Genomic DNA, 20,661 nt, shown 5'->3' with positions numbered 1-20,661 from the left:
TCTGCTTTCCTTAAGTTCAGGCTTTTATGGAAAACAAGATGGTCTTTGCCCTTTTGATCCATGCCTTTAAACAATCTTCTCCCCTGATATATGACCTATACTATTCAATCATTTTCTTACAGTCTGGATTGGGAAGTACTCCCCAAAAAAGTCCCTGGCCTACATTTACCCACTGTCATTCGGGTTCTTTCGTGGGAATACTTTAACCTCCCTCTCAATCCAGCAAAACGTTTAAAAGACAAAAGTTTGCAATGACTAGTCCAGTTGCAGGCACAGGAGGCTGACAGAATCTCCACCATTCAATTTTTAAATAAATCCATCAATGAGCAGCCTTCGCTGCATCTGCTGAACTATGGCGCCCTCTGCTGCTCCAGTTGTAAAGACGAGAACCCTAGAGCGCTATCTTCAGGAAAAAAGGACCTCTCTCCTTTAAAAGATAAAATTCAAATTATATAAAAATTTAATCTGAATCAATTTAAGACAATGTGCACAATACATATTTAATTATTAAAAATTTGAGAAGTGGACACTGGACGCAGCAGTTAAAACACAGCTTGGGAAATCCTCACTCCACCTTGGAGTGCCTGGTTCAAGTCCTAGAACCACTTGGGATGCAGCCTCCTGATGGTCGTGAGCACTCTGGTAAGGCAGCAGATGATGGCTCAAGAACGAGCACCGAAAAACCACTGGGGGACCTGGACTGCGACCTGGGCCCTTGGTTTCAGCCTGGTGCACCACCAGCCGGTTGGGGTACTCTGGGGGAAGACAATGTGAGTCAGTCAATTTTCTTCTCACCTCTCAAATAAAACATGTAAATAAACACATTGAAAGTCTTTAAAATCCTGTCCAAGGCAGAATTTTCCTACAAGCACACAACTTGAAAAATAACTTTTGCAAAACAAGCATTCCTGGAGTCAGCAGAGTCCACCTTCCGGCAATGGGGAAGAGGAGCCTGGGAGCGCAGCAAAGCAACCAGTCACACAGCCATGGCTGCCTGCCGCACCGGGCTGCGCCAGTGTACCGTGGGCATGCGCACCGTGGCCGAGCGATGGTGCTCGACCACAGGACTCTCCAGCTCCTGGGTGCTCTGTGCCAGTCCTCACAGCCCCTGATAAACCCGCTCTAGTGGGAGGAGAGGTCACGGATGGACACAATGGAATCTGTAATGTAATGGAGAGCAGTCAGCTAGACCAAAACAAGACGACTTTACAGAGGGGATGCTTCCCAACCCAAGTCTTAAAGACACAGAGTGCTCCCCGCCTGGTCTGCGCAGACTCCGAGGCAGACCCCGGGAGTCCGAGCTGCTACACAGGCACAGGCTGGGGGAGGACAGGGCATGGCCACCCTCCGCCGAGTACGTGTCAGTAGACACACGTCTCCAGTCTCGCCGCTCCAGTTTCTTGTTCCTCAGCATCTTCCTTCTCACAACAGGACCCATGTGGCTTTCTTGCTCTTTTTTTTAATGATTTATTTTTATTGGAAAGGCAGACAGATTTCTAGAGAGAAGCAGAGACAGAGAGAAAGATCTTCCATCTGCTGGTTCACTCTCAAAATGGCCACAACGGCTGGAGCTGAGCTAATCTGAAGGCGGGAGCCAGGAAGCTTCTCAGGGTGTCCTCTGTGAGTACAGGGATCCAGAGACGTAGGTCACCTTCCACAACTTCCCAAGGCACATTAGCAGGGAGCTGGACCAGAAGTGTGGCAGCCAGGACACAAACTGGTACCCATATGGCATAATGGCAAGGCGAGGATTTAGCTATTGAACCATTGCACCAGGACCCCGACACAGTTTATTGCAGGAGAGAAGAGGAGGGGCCAGCTTGAGGGCCCAGCTTCCTGGACGAGTGCCGACAGCTGGCAGAGACAGTGTCACCGTCAGCCAGCCAGTGACAAACAGCTACAAGTCTGCCCTCTAGCTGAAGCCAGCCAGCTGCATACTAGAACCATCCCTACTGGAACAGGTGATGGGCCGAATCTGACCCTGCCTGCACTGGCTGGTACACACAAGGGTCAAGACCTAGGGCACTCCAGGTGAGACTTCTTGGGGGACTCTCCAACTGGACCACTGGACTCAACACCTGGCCACAATGGAAATCACAATATAGGTGGTCAGACCTTGGTGTTGGGACTGGCTTGCCTCAGTTGCTGACGCCTGTGCAGTGAACAGCATGCCCAGATACACACAGGGGATGTGACAGCCAGCTCATCACGGCCAGCAGAGGATGTCCAGTGACTCGTCAGAGGATGGAAAGCAGAACAGGCTGGACAACTCCCCTGACTGAGCTTTGCAGCAAGTATCTGGGTCTGTGGCTGCACTAAGGTGCACTTGTTATCAACTGACCTTAGAAGGATCTCCGCCCTGGTGCAGCAAGGCCAACAGCATCTCAGGACTATCACACCCTCTCAAGTAATGCCCTGGGGACCCTCTCCCCCGCACCGGGGCCTCCGAGGTCTCATCAAATGTCACCTCCACCCGGGTGCTGATGTAGTTTGACAGCATGGAGTAGCTGCCTGTCCTTCCCCATCTGCAGACACAGAAGAAAAACCTGAAGTATCTGTCCCGCCCACCTTCCTCATCTCCACCCTCCCCATCCTAATCCGATGCCCACATGGGTGTGCGTCCCCCTCAACTATGCAAACATCAGGAAACATAAAAATTAAAAAAAAAACTGTTTTAATTAAAATACGGGACAAAGGGATGGTGTATGTGTTACCTGGAGATTGCCAATGGTTCCTATTTCTGTATACCCACTATCTGTGTGGCTGGGGCTGAGGGCATCTCCCTTGTCAGACACCTGCACAGTGCAGGTGGAGGCCACCTGCAGGCACTCATGGCGGTGTCCCTGCGGCCAGTGTGCGGGATCCCCCTCACCAGAGCCAGCGCCCGGGGCGCAGCAGGCTCCAGGGCGGAAGGCACAGTCTAGGCTGCGCAAGGGACACACAGGGTGGAGAGACAGAGCCGTGCAGTCACACGTCCCACTGTCCATGGAGTAACTGTGAAGCCATTTTTGAAGGGTAAATACGTGGCCCACCCCCTCAGGCTGCCACCCTGCGTTTAATATGTATCACGGAACATGTGCAAAGATTGCAGTAAATTGCTTCACAAACGCAAATTATTGCAATCAGCATCTTGTTTTTTAGTTCTAAATTCAAAAGCAAACTATTAACACAAGGCTGCTAACTCTTGCTATTATCACACATCCTCTTTCTAACAAAACCGCATTTCCAGATGGACTGCCAAAATTAGGCAAGCGACTCCTAAGAAACACTGTCAACACTGGCATGCCAGAACTGATCTGGCAATGAAGGCTTTGTTTAAATAGAGGACACACACACACACACACACACACACACACACACACACCTTTCCTAGGGAAACGCAAGTTTATTTATTCACGATTCCACTTGAATGGCGACTCAACGGGGCTACCCGGGCCACTGCTGCCCTGCCAACCTCCAGAACTACAAGCTGCTGGCAGGAGCTGGGAGGGAGAGGCAGATCCTGGTGAGAAACGCAGCAGAGCTTTGGAAGCTGACCCAGCCAAGGTACAAGCAGGCAATGCAGGCGTTCGACCGCCAGGACTGCCAGCCGGGCAGACGGAGCAGCGCACTCTGCCCGCAAGGCTGCTTCGTTTGCTCGGGTTGGACATAAAGAGGTCTTGTTTGTAAAGACACGAATGCCTAGCAACACGCCAAGGTGGGCATATTGCAGCACTGTCCGAGTGTTCTCTCAGCCACCACTCCCAAACACCCTAAGCATTCCTATCAGGGTGCCGAGGGCAAGCCGCTTCTCCATGCAGGACAAGGCTCCCTGGCACAGACGTGAGCTGGAGGTGCTGGCCTGCTGGGAGGGAAAGCTGCAAAGCCGAGCCCCTTCTCTTGCGGCTCCTTCCTGAGCAGATGCGGCGAGGCAGGCAACGTACTCACCACTGGCCTGCTTTGAAGGAGAACTCCTTATCGGCCACGAGTAAGCGGAGGCTCTTCACGGAGGGCGACTCAGCTGCAACTGCACACACCTTGGCCGGCGACACCACCTAGGGCCGAGAGATGAACTTGGGCTCAGTGGGCAGCCCAAGGCACCCAGCCACAGTCCTCACCTGTGAGGAGCATGGTGCTAAGCCATATGGTTTGTGTGTAGCTTCACTTGGTCGACAGGAATAAACATGCCACATCCCCCTGCACGGGTGTTAGCCTTCATCCTGCAGACAAGCCAACAGAAAGGTCCAATACTGACTTCTTCAATATCACCTCCCTAGGAGCAGCTGACCCAGGATTCCAACCCAGGGGGCCTTGCCTTAACACCTGACAGGGCACCCCTTGGCAAACTCTGATGGGTAGAATGAACTCCACCAGACCGACCTATCCCTGCCACAAACTCTCCTTGAGCATGGATGATGCTGCGGACTGGGACAGACATGAAAGCTGGCTCCTGGACCCCAATTCTGGACCATGTTGGCCTTCACAGTATCAAACCCGTGCTCGTAGCCGTACAAACATGTACAGACTTCTTGGCACTCGGCGCTAACACAGTCCGACTCTGAATCTGGTGCAAGTGTTTGCCTTCTCTAGTCCCTCTCCCGCCTTCCCAGTTCCTCTCACTGGGCCTGCTGGCGTGGCCTCCTCCCTGTGTTTCTCAAAACACACAATGGACAACGTACTTCTTTTTTTAAAAAAAAGATTTATTTTTATTACAAAGTCAGATATACACAGAGAGGAGGAGAGACAGAGAGGAAGATCTTCCGTCCGATGATTCACTCCCCAAGTGAGCCGCAACGGGCCGGTGTGTGCCGATCAGAAGCCGGGAACCCGGAACCTCTTCTGGGTCTCCCACGCGGGTGCAGGGTCCCAATGCACTGGGCCGTCCTCAACTGCTTTCCCAGGCCACAAGCAGGGAGCTGGATGGGAAGTGGAGCTGCCGGGATTAGAACCGGCGCCCATATGGGATCCCGGGGCATTCAAGGCGAGGACTTTTTAGCCGCTAGGCCACGCTGCCGGGCCCCAACGTACTTCTAATGTTCCAACCTCAGGGACTTATTCTTTAGCTCCAATGGCTTTAAGGGTTCTCAGCCACTCAATTACAAAAGAGAGAGAGAGATCAGTGCTATGCTGCCATGGGTTTAGACCACTGGGATCCCATAGTGGAACACTGGTTCAGGTCTCACATGCTCTGCTTCTGACCCTGCTAACATGCCTGGAGAGGCAGCAGAAGATGGCCCGAGGCCTTGGGCCCCAGCCACACGTGTGGGAGACCGGGATGGAGTTCCTGGCTCCAAGTTCTCGCCTGGCCCAGCCCTGGGTGTTGCAGACATGTGGGGAGTAGAGCAGTAAATGTGCCGCTCCATCTTTCAAATTAATAAATGAATCTTTCAAAAACAAGAAAGAAACCAATCAAGTGAAAGGGTCTGTGAAACCTCCCCCAGTTGAGCTGGGACTCCTGTGCTGGCTCTTCTGGCCAGCTGGATGATGTGCTAGTGTTTGAAGGCACTTTATACCTGCCACCTCCCAGAACACAGCCTCCATCATTCAGGGTACTCCGTGACTCTCAGTTCTGCCAACTCCTACCACCTGCCCCACTCTTCCAGCTTCCAGGCCCTGCACCAAACCCCTCCTGTCTGGGGTCCCCTTCTTCTTTCCACCCTCTCAGCTCCACCCATGCAATAGCTCAGCCTTTCCTACTGCATCAATATACACTGACAAATTCTATAAACACTCATGAGCACAAGTTCCCAGCACATGGCCCCAGAGCCTCCTGGGCGGCAGGTCGAGATGGACTCCCCTGCCTAAGCCTGGAGCCAGCCTCGCAGTGAGGTCTGACAAGGAGGACAGTCCAACACAAAGTCCCTTAACTTGACTCCAGAACAGAAGTTGGTAGAAATTCAAGAGCTTTGGGGCCTGGTGCAATAGCCTAGTGGCCAGAGTCCTGGCTTTGCATGTGCCAGGATTTCAGATGCCCGCCAGTTCTAATCCCGGCACCCTCGCTTCCCATCCAGCTCCCTGCTTGTGGCCTGGGAAAGCAGTCAACGATGGCCCAAAGCCTTGGGACCCTGCATCCACGTGGGAGACCCATAGGAAGTTCCTGGCTCCTGGCTTTGGATCGGCTCAGCTCTGGCCGTTGTGGTCACTTGAGGAGTGAATCAACAGACGGATGATCTTCCTCTCTGTCTCTCCTCCTCTGCGTATATCTGACTTTCCAATAAAAATAGAATAAATCTTAAAAAAAAAAAAAAGAAAAAGAAATTCAAGAGCCTGCTGTTGCTTTTTAAAAGGAGTAGGAAAGCCCAGACTGCCAGTCCCGGGTGCGAGAGGCAGGCGTGTCTCCAGCAGACGGCCACCTGCTCCTCTATGCCACACACTCCAAACAGGTAACAGGGACCATCAGCAGGCTGTCCTTCATAGCTGCTTTCTCTTTTCAAAAGGTAACTGCTATATAAACATTCATTATTGTCTTTCAATGTTAATAATCTATAAAAACACAGCCAGGAACTAGATCACAGCACTTTTAATAGCTTAACTGGAATCTGTAGGATTCATGAACAAAACAGGATATGCACAAAAGGCTTGAATCGCCCAACACCTCGCCTGGTAGTGGAGGAACCGACAACCACCGTGGGATGACAGTCCAGCTGAGACATAATGGAGCAGGCGTCTCACTAGACGCTGGGCTACGTGAAATGAGGCCACTGTCTCCCACCGCTCACAGATAAGATTCAAGGAAGAAAGGTATCCTTTCCATTAAATCACATTTTCATCTCGTGTCTTTGACCAAAGAACTTTCCAGATACACTATGTCTACTGGTACTAATGCTACTTATCCTAACAATCTGGACAAAACTACCACAACTGGAACATGAAAATATCTCTCACGGTTCATGACTTTCAAAGACATGCCTCCCCCTTATTACTTTATTTTGCTTAACCCAATGCAAGATTCTTAGACATACAAATTAAAAACATGAACAGAAACTGTTCGAAGGCCCCATATTTATTTTACTTGGAAGCCAGTTTGTGTCATTAAGGCTCTGTAGTTGTGGCTCTTGTTTTGCGGAATGCTTTTTCTACCTTCACTGAGTAAATAAAATATGCCAAGAAATTATACGTCTTAACATGTGTACTTGCTACTATTCTTACTGGATCAAAAAATTCTGCAACCAAAACCTCAACTAGTTACTTCCTAGGTTAAAACACATGGCAGGAAACAAAGTTTCCCATGAAGTAACATTTAGATTCTTTTACCTTTCAATAAAAAAAAGCAACACACTTGCCAGTTTGTACTAAGATACACTCTGAGTGCTTTGTCAGAATCAGCGGCTAAAAGGAAATTCCATCATATTTATTTAAAAGGCCAGTTCTACATAGGATATTTTTATGTTACTGCTGATGTCAATGTCTGGACAGGAAAGAGGTCTTTGGACGGCTTTCCCTGTTCACTTCCATGTATTCGTTTTCTGGGTTCGAAAATTGAGGCCAAGTTGGGGTGAGAAGACCACCCTAACCCAACACAGCAGTCAGGGCTTCCAGAAGTTCAGAGGTGAAGAAACCTGCAGTCATGAGCAAGCCTTGCCTGCTACTTGACCCTTAAGAACCCCGACAACTCAGGCACATTACTCAGATGGCGAGCAGAAACCAAAAAGGCCTGTGGGGGATCAAGTGAGGTACTGACAAAGGAAAGGCTGTAAAGTTCTGTCGACCTCACCGCTTCACATTATGTGCTGGCAGAGCTAGTGGTCTCACTGAACCAGCGCTTACCCTCTCCTTGGATCAGAATTTTACTGAAGTCTGGGCCAGGGCTTTGAGTATCAATTTTGATGCTCTGACCCCAGAACCTGTCTGGGTGCCTAGCATATTTCCAAATGAATAGAACACACCAGAAATAACATTTGAAAAAGTAAGCCACGGCCTCATACTGCTATCAGATTGATGGACTGAATACAACTTGCTTAGTGGGTCAACCCTCTACAGAGGCCAAGCACAGAGTGACCCCTCCAGTAAAATAAGGACCCCACCAAACCTTCCTTCCTGCACAATGAGAACTCTCCTCTTATCTCCTTGACATTTCTAAGGTTACCCACACTGCTTACTTTTTGACCCTTAGGAAACAAATGGGAACTGGAACAGAAACAGCCAAACGTCATTCAATTCAAAGTTCAGCTTCCTGCAATAATACGACCTTAGCCTGGTGACATTTACCATTCCAAGTAAGGACATTAACATCATAAAACGGTCATTCAGCACATTTTCCAGAAGGGACACAATGCCCAACACTGGAAGGCCATTTCTGAGTGAGGGAATATTTCCTTCTTGATCCACTTCGGACTAGCAGCAGGGTCTCCCTGGGAGAAGCCCTGGGAGATCTCCCCTGCTGGTTTCCTCCTTGGTAACAAACAGGTACTTCCTATGCTTAGGCTATCTCGTGGACCTGAAGTGCAGAGCAGATGACGGGAAGCGTTCTGTAAATGTACTGCTATACAATCAAAGGCAGGAGTGGACAAGCCCAGGAGAGGCGACTCCTTACGGTCCAACTTAGGGTTCACTTCAAGAAGCCCCAGGTCCACCCTTGCTCTATGCTAGAAGTTAACCTCTAGAGAGTGGCTGAGCCCCATATACTCTTGAAATCATGGGTCATACTGCTCTCTCCAATTTCTCCCAGCTCCTCCCAGTTTTCAGTTTGAGAAAAGAGTAGAAATGAGAAACTCAGGACAAAGAGTTATGATTGGACAACCCTTTTAAGGAGTTCCCTTGATCGGGTTTGGACAATGTATTCACTATTACTAAACAGTAAAATTCCCAACTTCTCAGTTACTGTTGAAGAGTTCACATCAACTTCGGTGTATGTATAATTTTACCTAAACTTGGCTCAGAATAACCCCATGACATCCTGACAATTTATCCTGTGAAGTTCTGAAGCAAGCAGCAGGCACTGGGCACAGTAATTCAGATACTGTGCTGTGGCAGAGCACCTGCCTCAAGCCCCGGCTCCTACACGTCCATCCCAGCTTCCCGTCAAGGAGCGTCATGGGAGACAGGAGATGCCAGCTGAAGTGCTAGGAACCCTGCCACCAAGCTGGGAAACTCTGATTGAGTTTTAGACTCCTAGCTTTGGCCGGGCCCACTCCTGGCTGAAGTGGGAATTTGAGGTAGTAAATCAGCACATGGAAGATCCTTTATGGTTGCTCTACCTTCCCAATAAAATAAAATGTAATAAAAATTATATAATTTGTATTAACTGTCCAATGGCAGGACCTGGTGCAATGGCTCAATTGGCTAAATCCTTATAAGTGCTGAGAATCCCATACTGCCACCAGGTTGTGTCCCAGCTGCTCCACTTCCCATCCACCTTTCCAATAAAAATAAAATGAATCTTTTTAAAATTTTTATTGGAAAGTCAGATTTACAGAGAAGAGGAGAAAGAAAGATCTTAAATTTGCTAGTTCACTCAGCAGCTGACCACAATGGCCCAAGCTGAGCCAATCTGAAACCAGGAGCCAAGAGCTTTCTCCAGGTCTCCAACGTGCATGCAGGGTCCCAAGGCTTTGGGCCATCCTCTACTACTTTCCCAGGCCACAAGCAGGGAGCTGGAAGGAAACTGCCCATATGGGATCCTGGCACTTGCATGGCAAGGACTTTAGCCACCAGCTCTACCCCCCCAAATGAATCTTGAAAAAAAAAATGTGCAATGGCTGTTGTAAATAAACCCCAACTGGATGTTTTGATAAACAGTTGACTGGAACACGCCACACTGGATTGTCTACTCGTTATCTATGGCTGAGTCACGCTACAAGGGCAGAGCCTGGTAGCTGGAACAAAGTCAGCAGGCTTCATAAAGCCTAAAACTCATTTCAGAAAAATGAAAAACCTCTGAAACAGTATAATCCAAGCCTATCTACAAGCTACTTTCATTTCACATCCAGGAATGGTTCCATTAAAAAAAAGAAAGAAAGAAAGAAAGCAAACAAGTCTGACCATTACAAAATCAGCATCTTTGTGGGCTGAACAAGCAAAAAAATCTCAGATTTATCATCAGTGGGAAAAGTGTATTTTCCCACATGTCCATAAATCTCCTCTGCTGAGCAAATCTACGGATTCCTCAAAGAAGCATCAGTCTCAAGCTGAATCAGCAAACGCACCGCCCGCAGCCCTGAGCTGCTCTGTGAGTGAAGCGGCTGGAAGGGGAAGGCCTGAGCGAGACTTTTACACTAGGTATACCCTTGCATCACCAAGCTTAAAGCTACTAGAAAATGCAACTTCTGAACACATTTGTGGACTCGCAATACTAAGCTACACATATTTGGGTACATAAGCAACGATCAAAAAGAGAAAATTAAGAATCCAACTTATGGCCCTAAATGAAACCAGGGTTCTTTGCTGAGGTGAACGTGAGTCCCCTTCATTTCCGGCCCTTGCCGCCCGTCAGGGGGCAGACCACGCTGGGGGAGACCCGTGCACGCAAAGCTAACCAGCTCGCCAGCCTCCTTTCCCGGAGGCCAGCATCTCCACCCGGCGACGCAAGAAGCTGCTCCCTTCGCAGTGAGAACACGCACTTGGAGCCTCGTGCTGGCGGGCTGGGGAAGGCAAGCTGTTCACAAATGACAGCTTCTGGAAGCAGTCCATCCCCGACCACAGCCCTGCACAGCAGCCCTGTGCGGACAGGGCGACAGCTTCATCCCCTCACCCCAACTTAAAAGGGAGCACTCTGGGTCCTTCTCTGTCACCATTTCATGTCAGTTAGCCCATGTCCCTGAGTGGAGAACTTCTCAATGAGTCACATCCCCCTGACTGCCCAACTGCCCGAGCCGGCCACCACTCATGAGTGTGCAAATGTCAGCCAGAGAAGCCATCCGTCCCCGCAGACACAGACCTCCCGGCGAACGGCACTCGCTGTTCTCTCCAAGTGATCCATCTTCCTTTTAGATCTCCTTAAGCTTTAACAGGAAAAGAGAAACAAACAGGTCATAAGCCACTATCCTCAGAAAAGCACTGAGGTCAGTTTGTCCTGCAACCTCATAACCAATGTCCCACAGCCCACAACAAGGTCAGCTCAAGTGCGTCCACATCTAACAATAATTTATGATCTGCTGACAGCGTGCACATTTAAGCCGCGTGGTTGTCTCTTTCAGGACTTGCATATGCTTCCCACAGCTGGCAGCAGGTGAGGCCTCCTGGAAAATGCAGCAAGCGGGATGCTCGAGGACCCACCTGCTCAGAGCGAGGCAGCGCACGGTACTGGCTGGCAGAATCGAAGGCGCAGCCTGGATGCAGAGGGCTCGGATGGAGCCTCGCAGTCTTCCACGCGTCAGGACAGCAGCACACACCATGGCGCCTCCCAGGCAAGCAGCAGGCTGAAATCCAAGATGGTTTTAAGAGAAGATCAGAACAACAGACTACATGAGAGGCCAGTGAAGAGGAATCACACTTCTGTTGGTGCTGTTAGGAGCTACTCTGCCAGCCAAGCAAGCAAGGGCCGGGACTGCCATTCCTCACCCCGACAAACCGTCTTCCCCGTTTAGAGTAGACTCAGTGAGCCTCCACAGCACACAGGTATGTGACCACTGTTACTGTCAAAACCGGTCTTGTGCGCCCGATGCGATAGCCTAACGACTGAAGTACTTACCTTGAACACACTGCAATCCCTTATGGGCACCAGTTCTAATTCCGGCGGCCCCGCTTCCCATCCAGCTCCCTGCTTGTGGCCTGGGAAAGTAGTTGAGGATGGCCCAAAGCTTTGGGACCCGGCACACCCCGAGACACACACACACGGGAGACCCGGAAGAGGTTCCTGGCTCCTGGCTTCAGATTGGCTCAGCTATGGCTGTTGTGGCCGCTTGGGGTGTGAACCATCGGAGGAACAGACCTTCCTCTCTGTCTCTCCTGCTCTCTGTATATCCGCCTTTCCAATGAAAACAAATAAATCTTTAAAAAAAAAAAAAGCAAACAAAATACCAGCAGGTGTCACTCCCCTCTGTAAATCCCCATAACTCCTAAAATTAGTTAAATTTGGAAATACTGGGCCTGGCACTGGCACAGTGGGTCAGGTTGCCCTCTGTGACACTGCTGCCATCACGTACGGGTACCAGTTCAAATGCAGGAAGTTCCACTTGCTATCCAGCTCCTTGGGAAAGCAGTGGAAGACGGCTCAGGCCCTCGGGCTCCTGCACTCACGTGGGAGACCCAGGCGGAGTTCTAGGTCGCTGGAGCAGCCACTGAGGCCACGTGGGAAGTGAACGAGCAGATGGAAGATCTCTCCTCCTGTCACTCCGATATTCAAACAAATAAATCTTGTGAAAACTCTGTTCTGTTCGATATTTTGGGCAATTCTTGCTAAAAAAAATCTTCCTCACTGTAGGACATGTTGTTTAGTGAACATGGTGTCTGAATGATCTACTTCTGAAATGAAATGAAAAACAAAGGAATTTTAAGCTTTAAAAGCTGTTCTTAGAATTCTAAAAAACCTTTACAGTAATGACGACCAGGAGTGCCACCTACTGGTAAACAGAGGGCATTAAAAAAACTGTTCCCAGCGCCTTCCAGGGCTTTTCACTAGTCCTTTAAATAGAGAGTACTTAAAAGACAAAACAAAATGGAAAAACTACTCACTTTTAAAATATTCCCAGTGTTTTCACGTATACATTCTAAACATTTAATCACAGCAGATCAACATATATTTTATTTTTAAAAGATGTATTTATTTGAAAGACAAAGACATACAGAGAGGAGAGATCTTCCATCCACTTGCTCACTCAATAAATGGCTACAGTGTCAGGAGCTGGGCTGATCTGAAGCCAGGAGCTTCCTCTGGGTCTCCCGTGTGGGTGCAGAGGCCCAAGATCTTGGGCCTTCCTCTGCTACTTTCCCAGGCACATTAGCAGAGAGCTGAATGGGAAATGGAGCAGACAGGACATGAATCAGAGCCCACATGGGATGCCAGTACTGCAGGTAGCAACTCTGCTTGCTATACCACACCATCATATATTAATTTCCAAAACTACCCAAAGAGAAATAGTCTATCAATGTTGGTATCCACATGGATCTTCTCTCTGTGGCAGGGGCTCCTCCCCAAACTAAGGAAATCAAGTAGTTGAGCTGTAAAGAAGGCTTGGCTGGCGCCGGAGATGGTAGGGGCTTCCCATGAATATACCACAATATAGCCTAAGCAGTTCTGACGAACACAATTATGCAGGCAGTCCTATGGCTCTACCAAATCCAATCAAGACCCATCAAACCAAACTTGTACAAGGAAACTATGTTGTGCCAGGGTATATAACATGTTACATTGCCAGGGGCCCAGACTTTGGAAACAAAATCCCCTGGGCCAGGAGGCATAAAAATAAACCCTACTTCCTGCTCCGAGCCTTGGTATCCCGCCTGAGTTCCCACTACACCTTAGCAAAAATTTTTCTATTTCTGAAATATGGAAAATTACCATACCGTCCAGCACAGGCAGTGAACCATACGGCACACTGGAATGCCAGTTGGAATCCTGGCTGTCGCACTTCCAATCCAGTTCTCTGCTGAATGCCTGGGAAGGCAGGAGGACGGCTTATGCGCTTGGGCCCACAGTCATGTGTGTGACCCAGGTGCAGCTCCTGGCCCCTAGCTTTAGCCAGTCACAGCGGCTGCAATCATTTGGAGGGTGAAGTAGCAGATAGAAAATCTCTCACTGAGAGAAAAGACAAAAAAGGAAATACTACAAATGCTAAATCAAAATGATATTTATTAAACAAGTTGTAAAATACTGCTTCTAGCAATAGTATAGTGTTTTTTAAAAAGATTTTATTTTTTATTGGAAAGTCAGATATATAGAGAGGAGGAAAGAGAAGATTTTCCGTCTGCTAATTCACTTCCCAAGTGGCCACAACAAGAGCTGTGCCAATCAAAAACCAGGAGTCCAGAGCTTCTTCTGGGTCTCCCACGTGGGTGCAGGGGCCTAAGGCTTTGGACCATCCTCGACTGCTTTCCCAGGCCACAAGCAGGGAGCTGGATGCGATGTGGGGCCGCTGGGATTAGAATTGGTGCCCACATGGGATCCCTGTACGTGCAAGGTGAGAACTTCAGCCACCAGGCTACAGTGCCAGGCCCAATAGTATAGTATTTAATGCTAATTACACTGGTTTCATCTCCACAAGCACTCAGTTCGTTCAGTACTCCCATGGGTGTGGAATCCAGGCCAAGGTCAGCTCTCATACAGTGTGGGAGATCATGGGGAATGTATAAAGGAAGGAGGGTGAGGGAATACCAGGAGAGGCCTCCCTGAGGTGAGAACAGAATGTTGAAGTCGCCAGGTGTGAAGAGCCGAGCATTATAGCAGAGGATTTAACAAGAACAAAGGCACAAATGACAAACAAGCCAACGAGAGTGGTGAGTAGTAAGTTACAAGGACAGGAAATGAAGCTTAGCAGCAGGCCATGTGCAGGCCCACAGCTGACCTTGACCTTAACCCTAAGGATGACTAGAAGCAACTGAAGAGTTTGAGCAAACCAGGAGATATGGTGTGTGTGCATATATACATTCAAAATTATGTTTCATATCACATGTGTGTGCTGTTTGCTTGAAATGGAGAGGGCGAACTCTCATTTGATGATTTACCCCTCCCCCTAATGCCCACCACAGCCAAGGGCTGGGAACTCCATCTTGGGCCTCCAAGTGGGCAGCAGGGACCCAAGTCCTTGAGCCATCACCTGCTGCTTCCCAGGCTGAGACGGCCAAAACCTGGACTGGCGAGCAGAGCCAGGGCTGGAACCCAGGCATTCAGATACAGGAAATGCAGTCATCCAACTGACATTTGTTAACAACTACACCAACCACCCCTGACTTTGCTTTTTAAAATACTGCTCAAGTTGCTGTGTGAAGAACAGCTCTCAGTGGTAAGCATGATGGAGAAAGGAAGTCTAGTTAGGCTCCAGGCTGAGAGAACACTCATAGTAGGGTAACAGGTGCAGAAATTGCTGCGGTAGAGGATCATGTAATGTATTTTGGAATTAGAGCCCTGTAAATTAGTGATTCATTGGACGGGGCATGGAGAGCAGTGAGAGAATAATGAAGAAGCTGCAAAGAGCTTGACTGTATCGAAACAAAGTAAATTCAGACTCCATGGCACAGCCGACTGCGAGTCCTGGTGCCAAGGATTTAGGAAGGGGGTGCTCAGATTTTGTAAGGGAACCTCAGTGCCAGAGGGAGAGGAATGACTTAGGTTAGTACAACTGGACTCAGGTGTAACTCCCTACATTTTCATCTTAGGAAAAGTTTCTTTTACCGTTTCACAATAACCACACTGCCTCACTGGATTGCTTAGAAAAACAGATAAATACTCGGCGAGCAAAAAGAGTACTAAAAATACAGCTACATTAACTTCTATTCCTCCTTGCCAAGCAATCTGGAGTCAAAATGTTTTTGCCAGGGTCAAAAACCAACTCCCTTGGCCAATAAACAACAATATTCACAAAACACAGCTTCTATTACACAATGCTGACTTAGCTCCAAATCTGAGCTCAGGTTACCAACTATGGCTGCCAGCATTTTCCATATAAGCAGTGTTAACATTTAGGTTAAAATATATATATATATATATATATAGAGAGAGAGAGAGAGAGAGAGAGAGAGAGAAATAAAACTCTTCTGATCTGAAAGGACTCTGAAGCAACTAGTAACTTACTTGCACTAAAAATGTGTCACTATAAAATGTTTGCATTCCTTTTAAGGAAGAAAAGCATTGGGCAGAGTGGAAAAAAATAACATCCGTGCTTACAGTGCACTTTTGTTCAGCACAGTACAACGGGCAGAGCCACAGGAAGGACCCTCTCTGGGCAGACAAGGACGGCTGCTGGAGGGCAGTAGGGAAGCCGCGTGGGAGGCCAGAGATCTCTCCAATAGAGCTATCAAGGGGACGATACCACTGCAGTGGAAAACCTATGCTTTATTTATTTTTATCAGAAAGGTAATTAGATTTATGGAGAGAAGGAGAAACAGAAAGATCTTCCATCCACTGATTCACTCCCCAAGTGGCTGCAACAGCCACAGCTGAGCCACTCCAAGGCCAGGAGCCAGGAGCTTCTTCCAAATCTGCCATGTGGGTGCAGGGTCCCAAGGTTTTGAGCCGCTCTTCACTGCCTTCCCAGGCTACATGCAGGGAACTGGATGAAAAGTGGAACAGCTGGGACACAAACTGGTGTCTGTATGGGATCCTGACGCTTGCAAGGTGAGGATTTAGCCACTGAGCCATCAATGCCAGGCCTATCTATGCTTGGTTAATCCAGCTCTGCCCACAACCCCATTTCACCATACACAGCATTGGGGTTCACTAAGAGCCACGATTCCGGGACCAGATAGATGGGAGCTCTCATCACAGCTTTCCGCAACTTAACAGCTCTGCCTTAGCACTTCCTTAGCTCCCAGACCTCAAGTTTCCCGTGTTAAAGAAGGCACCAACTTCCACACCATTTTAATGACATAACACACGTTAAGGAGAAGGCTCAGGGCTCGGCACAGAGTGCCGACCACCATTAATAAGCCATTCATTAGTTTTTTGCTATTTTATTTTAGGTAATACAAGGCACTTGACGAAGTTTGTGGAAATGTAATTTATTAAAAGTTAAGTTTATTGCGCCACAAAAAAATTGAAATAATAAATGAGTACATAAGTGAAAGTTGGAAAGTTATATAGAGAATTCACCTGAGGATCCCTGTAACTTTTAGCACTAAGAGTCTTCAGCAAATTCCTTATATCAGATCTAAACTACTTTTTAAAAATGGTTTGTTTAGGGCTTGGCGTGGTAGCCTAGTGGCTGAAGTCCTCACCTGGCACACACTGGGATCCCATATAGGAACCGGTTTGTGTCCCGGCTGCTCCACTTCCCATCCAGCTCCCTGTTTGCGGCCTGGGAAAGCAACTGAGGACAGCCCACACCCGAGGGACCCTGTACCTGTGTGGGAGGCCTGGAAGACGATCTGGGCTCCTGGCTTCAGATCAGCTCAGCTCTGGCTGTTGCGGCCATTTGGGGAGTGAACCAGCGGATAGAAGATTTTCCTCTCTGTCTCTCCTTCTCTCTGTGACTCTGCCTTTCCAATAAAATAAATAAATCTTAAAGAAAAAGGAGCTGTTTCCCTCTCAGTCTGTCCGTCTCACTGATTTTGAAGTAAAATAAACCTTTTTTTAAAAAGGGGGGAGGGTGGTACCAAGTGGAGCTTCAGCTCAATGTACACGACCTAGCAAACTTACGCAAGCATTTTTGAGTATGTGTAAGCATGAGGCGGATGCATGTATGTAACGGAACATGTGTGTGTACTGTAATCATACGTGTGTACATGCAAATACATAAAAACGATGTGCGATTGCTGAGCCAAAGAAAACTCATAACTGCCATGCCAGAGAACACAAGGTTCGAAAGGGGCCGGTGAGCCAGCTCCAATGCAGCCCCCCCCTTTTCAGGTAGCAGATGAAAGGCGGGCCAAATGAGGTAAATACGGCTCATTCCACGGCTCACAGATCCAGAGACCAGATCTTCGTTTCTTAATCGTGCTGTTTTCACAACCTCACACTCCGTTTCCCTTGAAATATGGAAGAGTGATGGTCCCACTCTCCACAGCAGCTGGTTGCGCCCCAACAGGCAACCCGCACTTTTTTCAAGGCAAGCCACCTTTTATTTGTATTTCGCTTCAAGATACATAGAGAATCTGCCCAAGAATATCACTCCTTTTACAAAGAAGAGTAAGTGAAGTAATCTGTTCCCAGGCTTTGGAGAGAGCCAGGCTCTTGGTTATTCCCTGAGAGTGTAAACCTGTTACAGCAGCCTGAAGATCAGTAATGAAATGACATCTGATCCCCCTAGAGCTAACGGCAGAAAGAGCGCGATACTTCGCTCCTACCAAGCTCCCCAGAACGAAGGCTAACATTACGTCTCGGTGTGGTGCATTCTGTTCTACGGCAGGAGGACAGCGGATTGCAACTCAGTCCTTTCACACAACACCGTCCGTGCTCGGGGACCTAAAGACCTCGGGGTGGGGAAGAAGCGGGGTGTACCTGCAGCCAGGAGCTAGAGTCAAGCCGGATCACGTGGCGAAGAGAAACTTCACGGAAACCATCCGTCACCCAGAAGGGACTTGGTGGCGACTCAGGTCAGATTCTCAGACCCTTTCCTGGGTGCTCCCACCGTGGCAGAAGGCCGAGCAAATCGGCGCCCCTCTCACGCCCGGTGGGTGTCGCCTGCCGCCCGCTCCCCGACGACGTCTAAGGGGTCCAGTCGGCCACGACCAGCCAAGGCCAGCAAGCACGGAGGACAGCAGTCCCAGCCCTGAGCCACGCGCCGGCCTGGCGCGCCCCGCCGTGACGTGGCAGCCGCCCCAGGGAGCCCTGACGTGCTATTGGTCACAGCATTCCAATGGGCGGGGCGACGCCGATTTTGGAAGGTCTCCGCCCTTAACTCCGCCATCTCCATGGCGACCGCGAAACCCGGTCACCCCTTTGGCCTCCCTGTCCGGAATTGCGTCACTGTCTAGCGCCGGAAGTGACTCCTGCCCCGATGGGTGATGAGGACCTGACAGGTCCGGGCCAGCGCTTGAGAAGTATCGAAAGGGACATGCGTTAGCTGTTTACCAGCCCCAGGGACCATGGCTGTGTTTCACGACGAAGTGGAGATCGAGGACTTCCAGTATGATGAGGACTCAGAAACGTACTTCTACCCCTGCCCGTGTGGCGATAACTTCTCCATCACTAAGGTAACTGAGGACCCGGCTCTGCGACTCACGGAGCATGCGCATTGCGGGGGGGGTTGTTGAGCGCCTGCGAGCATGCGCATCGAGGGCTGCGAGCATGCGCGTTGCGCCCCCCCCCCGCCTGCGAGCATGCGCGTTGTGGTGGCCGGGAGGCTGGCTGTGCCACTCACCCACCGAGCATGCGCACTGCTGGAGTGTGTGCTCTTGCTCCCTGGTTGTCAGCTTGTGGGACTGACAAGCCACCAAGAGACTGGCAGGAAGGGGTGGGAGAGGCGAGGGGAGGACAACGCTGACGGCTCGGTGTTTGGTTTCTTTGTAGGAAGATCTGGAGAATGGGGAAGACGTGGCAACGTGCCCTAGCTGCTCTCTGATTATCAAAGTGATTTATGACAAAGTAAGGGACATTGTTTAAAGGTGGGGGGACAGGGGCTAGGACCTGGAGTGGCTTGTCTGTGACCTTCAGGTGCAGGAAAGTGTCGCATTAACAGTACTAGGTAGAGTGCAGAGTTTTCTCAACAAGTTTTAAGAATATTCAGATTTTGAGAGGTTAAGTTTCTGTAAACTCATTTTAGCTTTGGAGTAATAAAACTAAGGAACATGACTACTTTTTAAATGGAAAAATCTTCCATTCACTGGTTCACTCCCCAAACGGCCACATTAATGCATTTTTAACATGGAAACTCACTGGCTAATGTCACTTCTTATTCTGTCTTAGGATCAGTTCATGTGTGGAGAAACAATCCCAGCCCCATCAACCAGCAAAGAATTAGTTAAATGCTAACGAAGCCTGTGAGAGAGAGCAAGTCTCTGACAACTGGGCCTGAGCCAAGGAAACACCCACCGCGGTTCCTGGCTCCTTGTCAGGGACAAGCAGGAGTCGTGGGCTTCCTCTGCGTTAGTGTGCTGAATTCATCTTCGAATAAAGAGGCGAGTCTACACCGTGACATGTCTGGATTTCATGCTTAGAGCTATGAAGTGGAAGTGTTCTTAATTACCCATCAGGATTCCAAGGAAGATAATTTCAAAGCAGTGCTTTCGCTTGCTCCATTTTATCATTTTTCTGTCTTAAGCCTTAGTTTAGTATCTGATAGCAGCATCGGCTACCTCATTCATTAGCATTCCCTGCTAAGCAAGGGGTAATATTTGTGACGTGGCTGTCAAGAGGATCAAGCCCTTTTTTTGAGCTTTGACATCACCTCCACTTCTCTGTCTACACTGAAGAAAATGCATTGTCCGCCTGCTGGGTCGCACATCTGGCCTGTGTCCTCACGGGTGTCGTCACCATGGCCACACTCTGCTCAGTGTGCAATTTGTGTGGCAATTTTACACAGTGTGTTCAGAATTTCCCTACAACTAAGAAAAGTCCACAGTGAAAAGTCAGCTTATACTTCACATGTCCCTTGAAAGCAGGACAAGTTAAAAACAGCCAAAGGACGGGAAGTTGGTCACCTAGTGAGAGACACGGAATATATAAGGTTAAGAATGAAATGCTTGAGTACTTCTGGCCAGATCAAGGTAAATGTCCCTATATCTGGTTTTCTATTCATTTGTTTTTTGCTTTGTTTTGTTTTGTTTTTAGATAAGGCTAATGAAATTGCTTCCCAGATGAGGGTTGATGTCAAACCTTCATGGCTGGTGGCAGTGAGTTCAGTATGTCACATACCATGTCATTACTCCTGAAAGAGAAAGCATGACAACAGAGAAGGGTTTGAAACGCAGGCCTGGCATGACTAGTAGGCTCACCGGGCACATCTCGCTGGCCCGTACAACACGCACGGCTGCGGGGACATGCTGCGGGAGGAAAAGAACTCTGGAAAGATGAGCAGTCAGTCTCATCTTTGCTGTAGCTCTGAGAGTAACAAGAAAGTAGAACCACTTAGAAGGAAATTTGAAAATTCCCTTGATAGTGAACTTTGCTGTGTGAATAGAAGTTTTTGGAAAGCTCTGGCAGGTCGTTTT

The 20,661-nt window shown here is 48.9% G+C and overlaps 2 protein-coding genes across 4 annotated transcripts in view; one reads left to right on the top strand and one right to left on the bottom strand.

Annotated features, from left to right (window-relative positions):
- The window catches only part of OXNAD1 (oxidoreductase NAD binding domain containing 1), a 48,466-nt gene extending 30,282 nt beyond the window's left edge, over nt 1-18,184 (bottom strand). For both annotated transcript variants that reach the window (XM_058657187.1, XM_058657186.1), the window contains exons 1-4: nt 18,011-18,184; nt 11,194-11,336; nt 10,856-10,919; nt 3,928-4,034 (exon numbers count right to left, since the gene is read on the bottom strand). In XM_058657187.1, the coding sequence (XP_058513170.1) occupies nt 3,928-4,034; nt 10,856-10,919; nt 11,194-11,312 (290 nt within the window). In that variant the 5' untranslated portion in view covers nt 11,313-11,336; nt 18,011-18,184. The remainder of the gene's footprint in view (nt 1-3,927; nt 4,035-10,855; nt 10,920-11,193; nt 11,337-18,010) is intronic.
- A 228-nt stretch (nt 18,185-18,412) lies between these two features.
- DPH3 (diphthamide biosynthesis 3) lies at nt 18,413-19,549 on the top strand. Of its 2 annotated transcripts, XM_004588306.3 has the most exons (3): nt 18,447-18,705; nt 19,022-19,096; nt 19,418-19,546. In XM_004588306.3, the coding sequence occupies exons 1-3, from the start codon at nt 18,598-18,600 to the stop codon at nt 19,481-19,483; spliced, it is 249 nt and encodes an 82-aa protein (XP_004588363.1). In that variant the 5' UTR covers nt 18,447-18,597; the 3' UTR covers nt 19,484-19,546. The 2 variants fall into 2 exon arrangements, with proteins under 2 accessions (XP_004588364.1, XP_004588363.1); XM_004588307.4 differs by lacking the exon at nt 19,022-19,096 and having other exon boundaries at nt 18,413-18,705; nt 19,418-19,549.
- Nucleotides 19,550-20,661: the final 1,112 nt, after the last annotated feature.

Source organism: Ochotona princeps, chromosome 30 (assembly GCF_030435755.1).
Source record: "Ochotona princeps isolate mOchPri1 chromosome 30, mOchPri1.hap1, whole genome shotgun sequence".
NCBI classification, from domain to species: domain Eukaryota; kingdom Metazoa; phylum Chordata; class Mammalia; order Lagomorpha; family Ochotonidae; genus Ochotona; species Ochotona princeps.
Note: the sequence above shows the minus strand (reverse complement) of the source record. Positions and strands in the feature narration are given on the sequence as shown.

Coding starts and splice junctions, on each gene's coding strand:
- DPH3 (XM_004588306.3), top strand. CDS start 18,598: ATGGCTGTGTTTCACGACGAAGTGGAGATCGAGGACTTCCAGTATGAT. Junction 18,706..19,021: donor ATAACTTCTCCATCACTAAG/GTAACTGAGGAC, acceptor GTTTCTTTGTAG/GAAGATCTGGAGAATGGGGA. Junction 19,097..19,417: donor TCAAAGTGATTTATGACAAA/GTAAGGGACATT, acceptor ATTCTGTCTTAG/GATCAGTTCATGTGTGGAGA.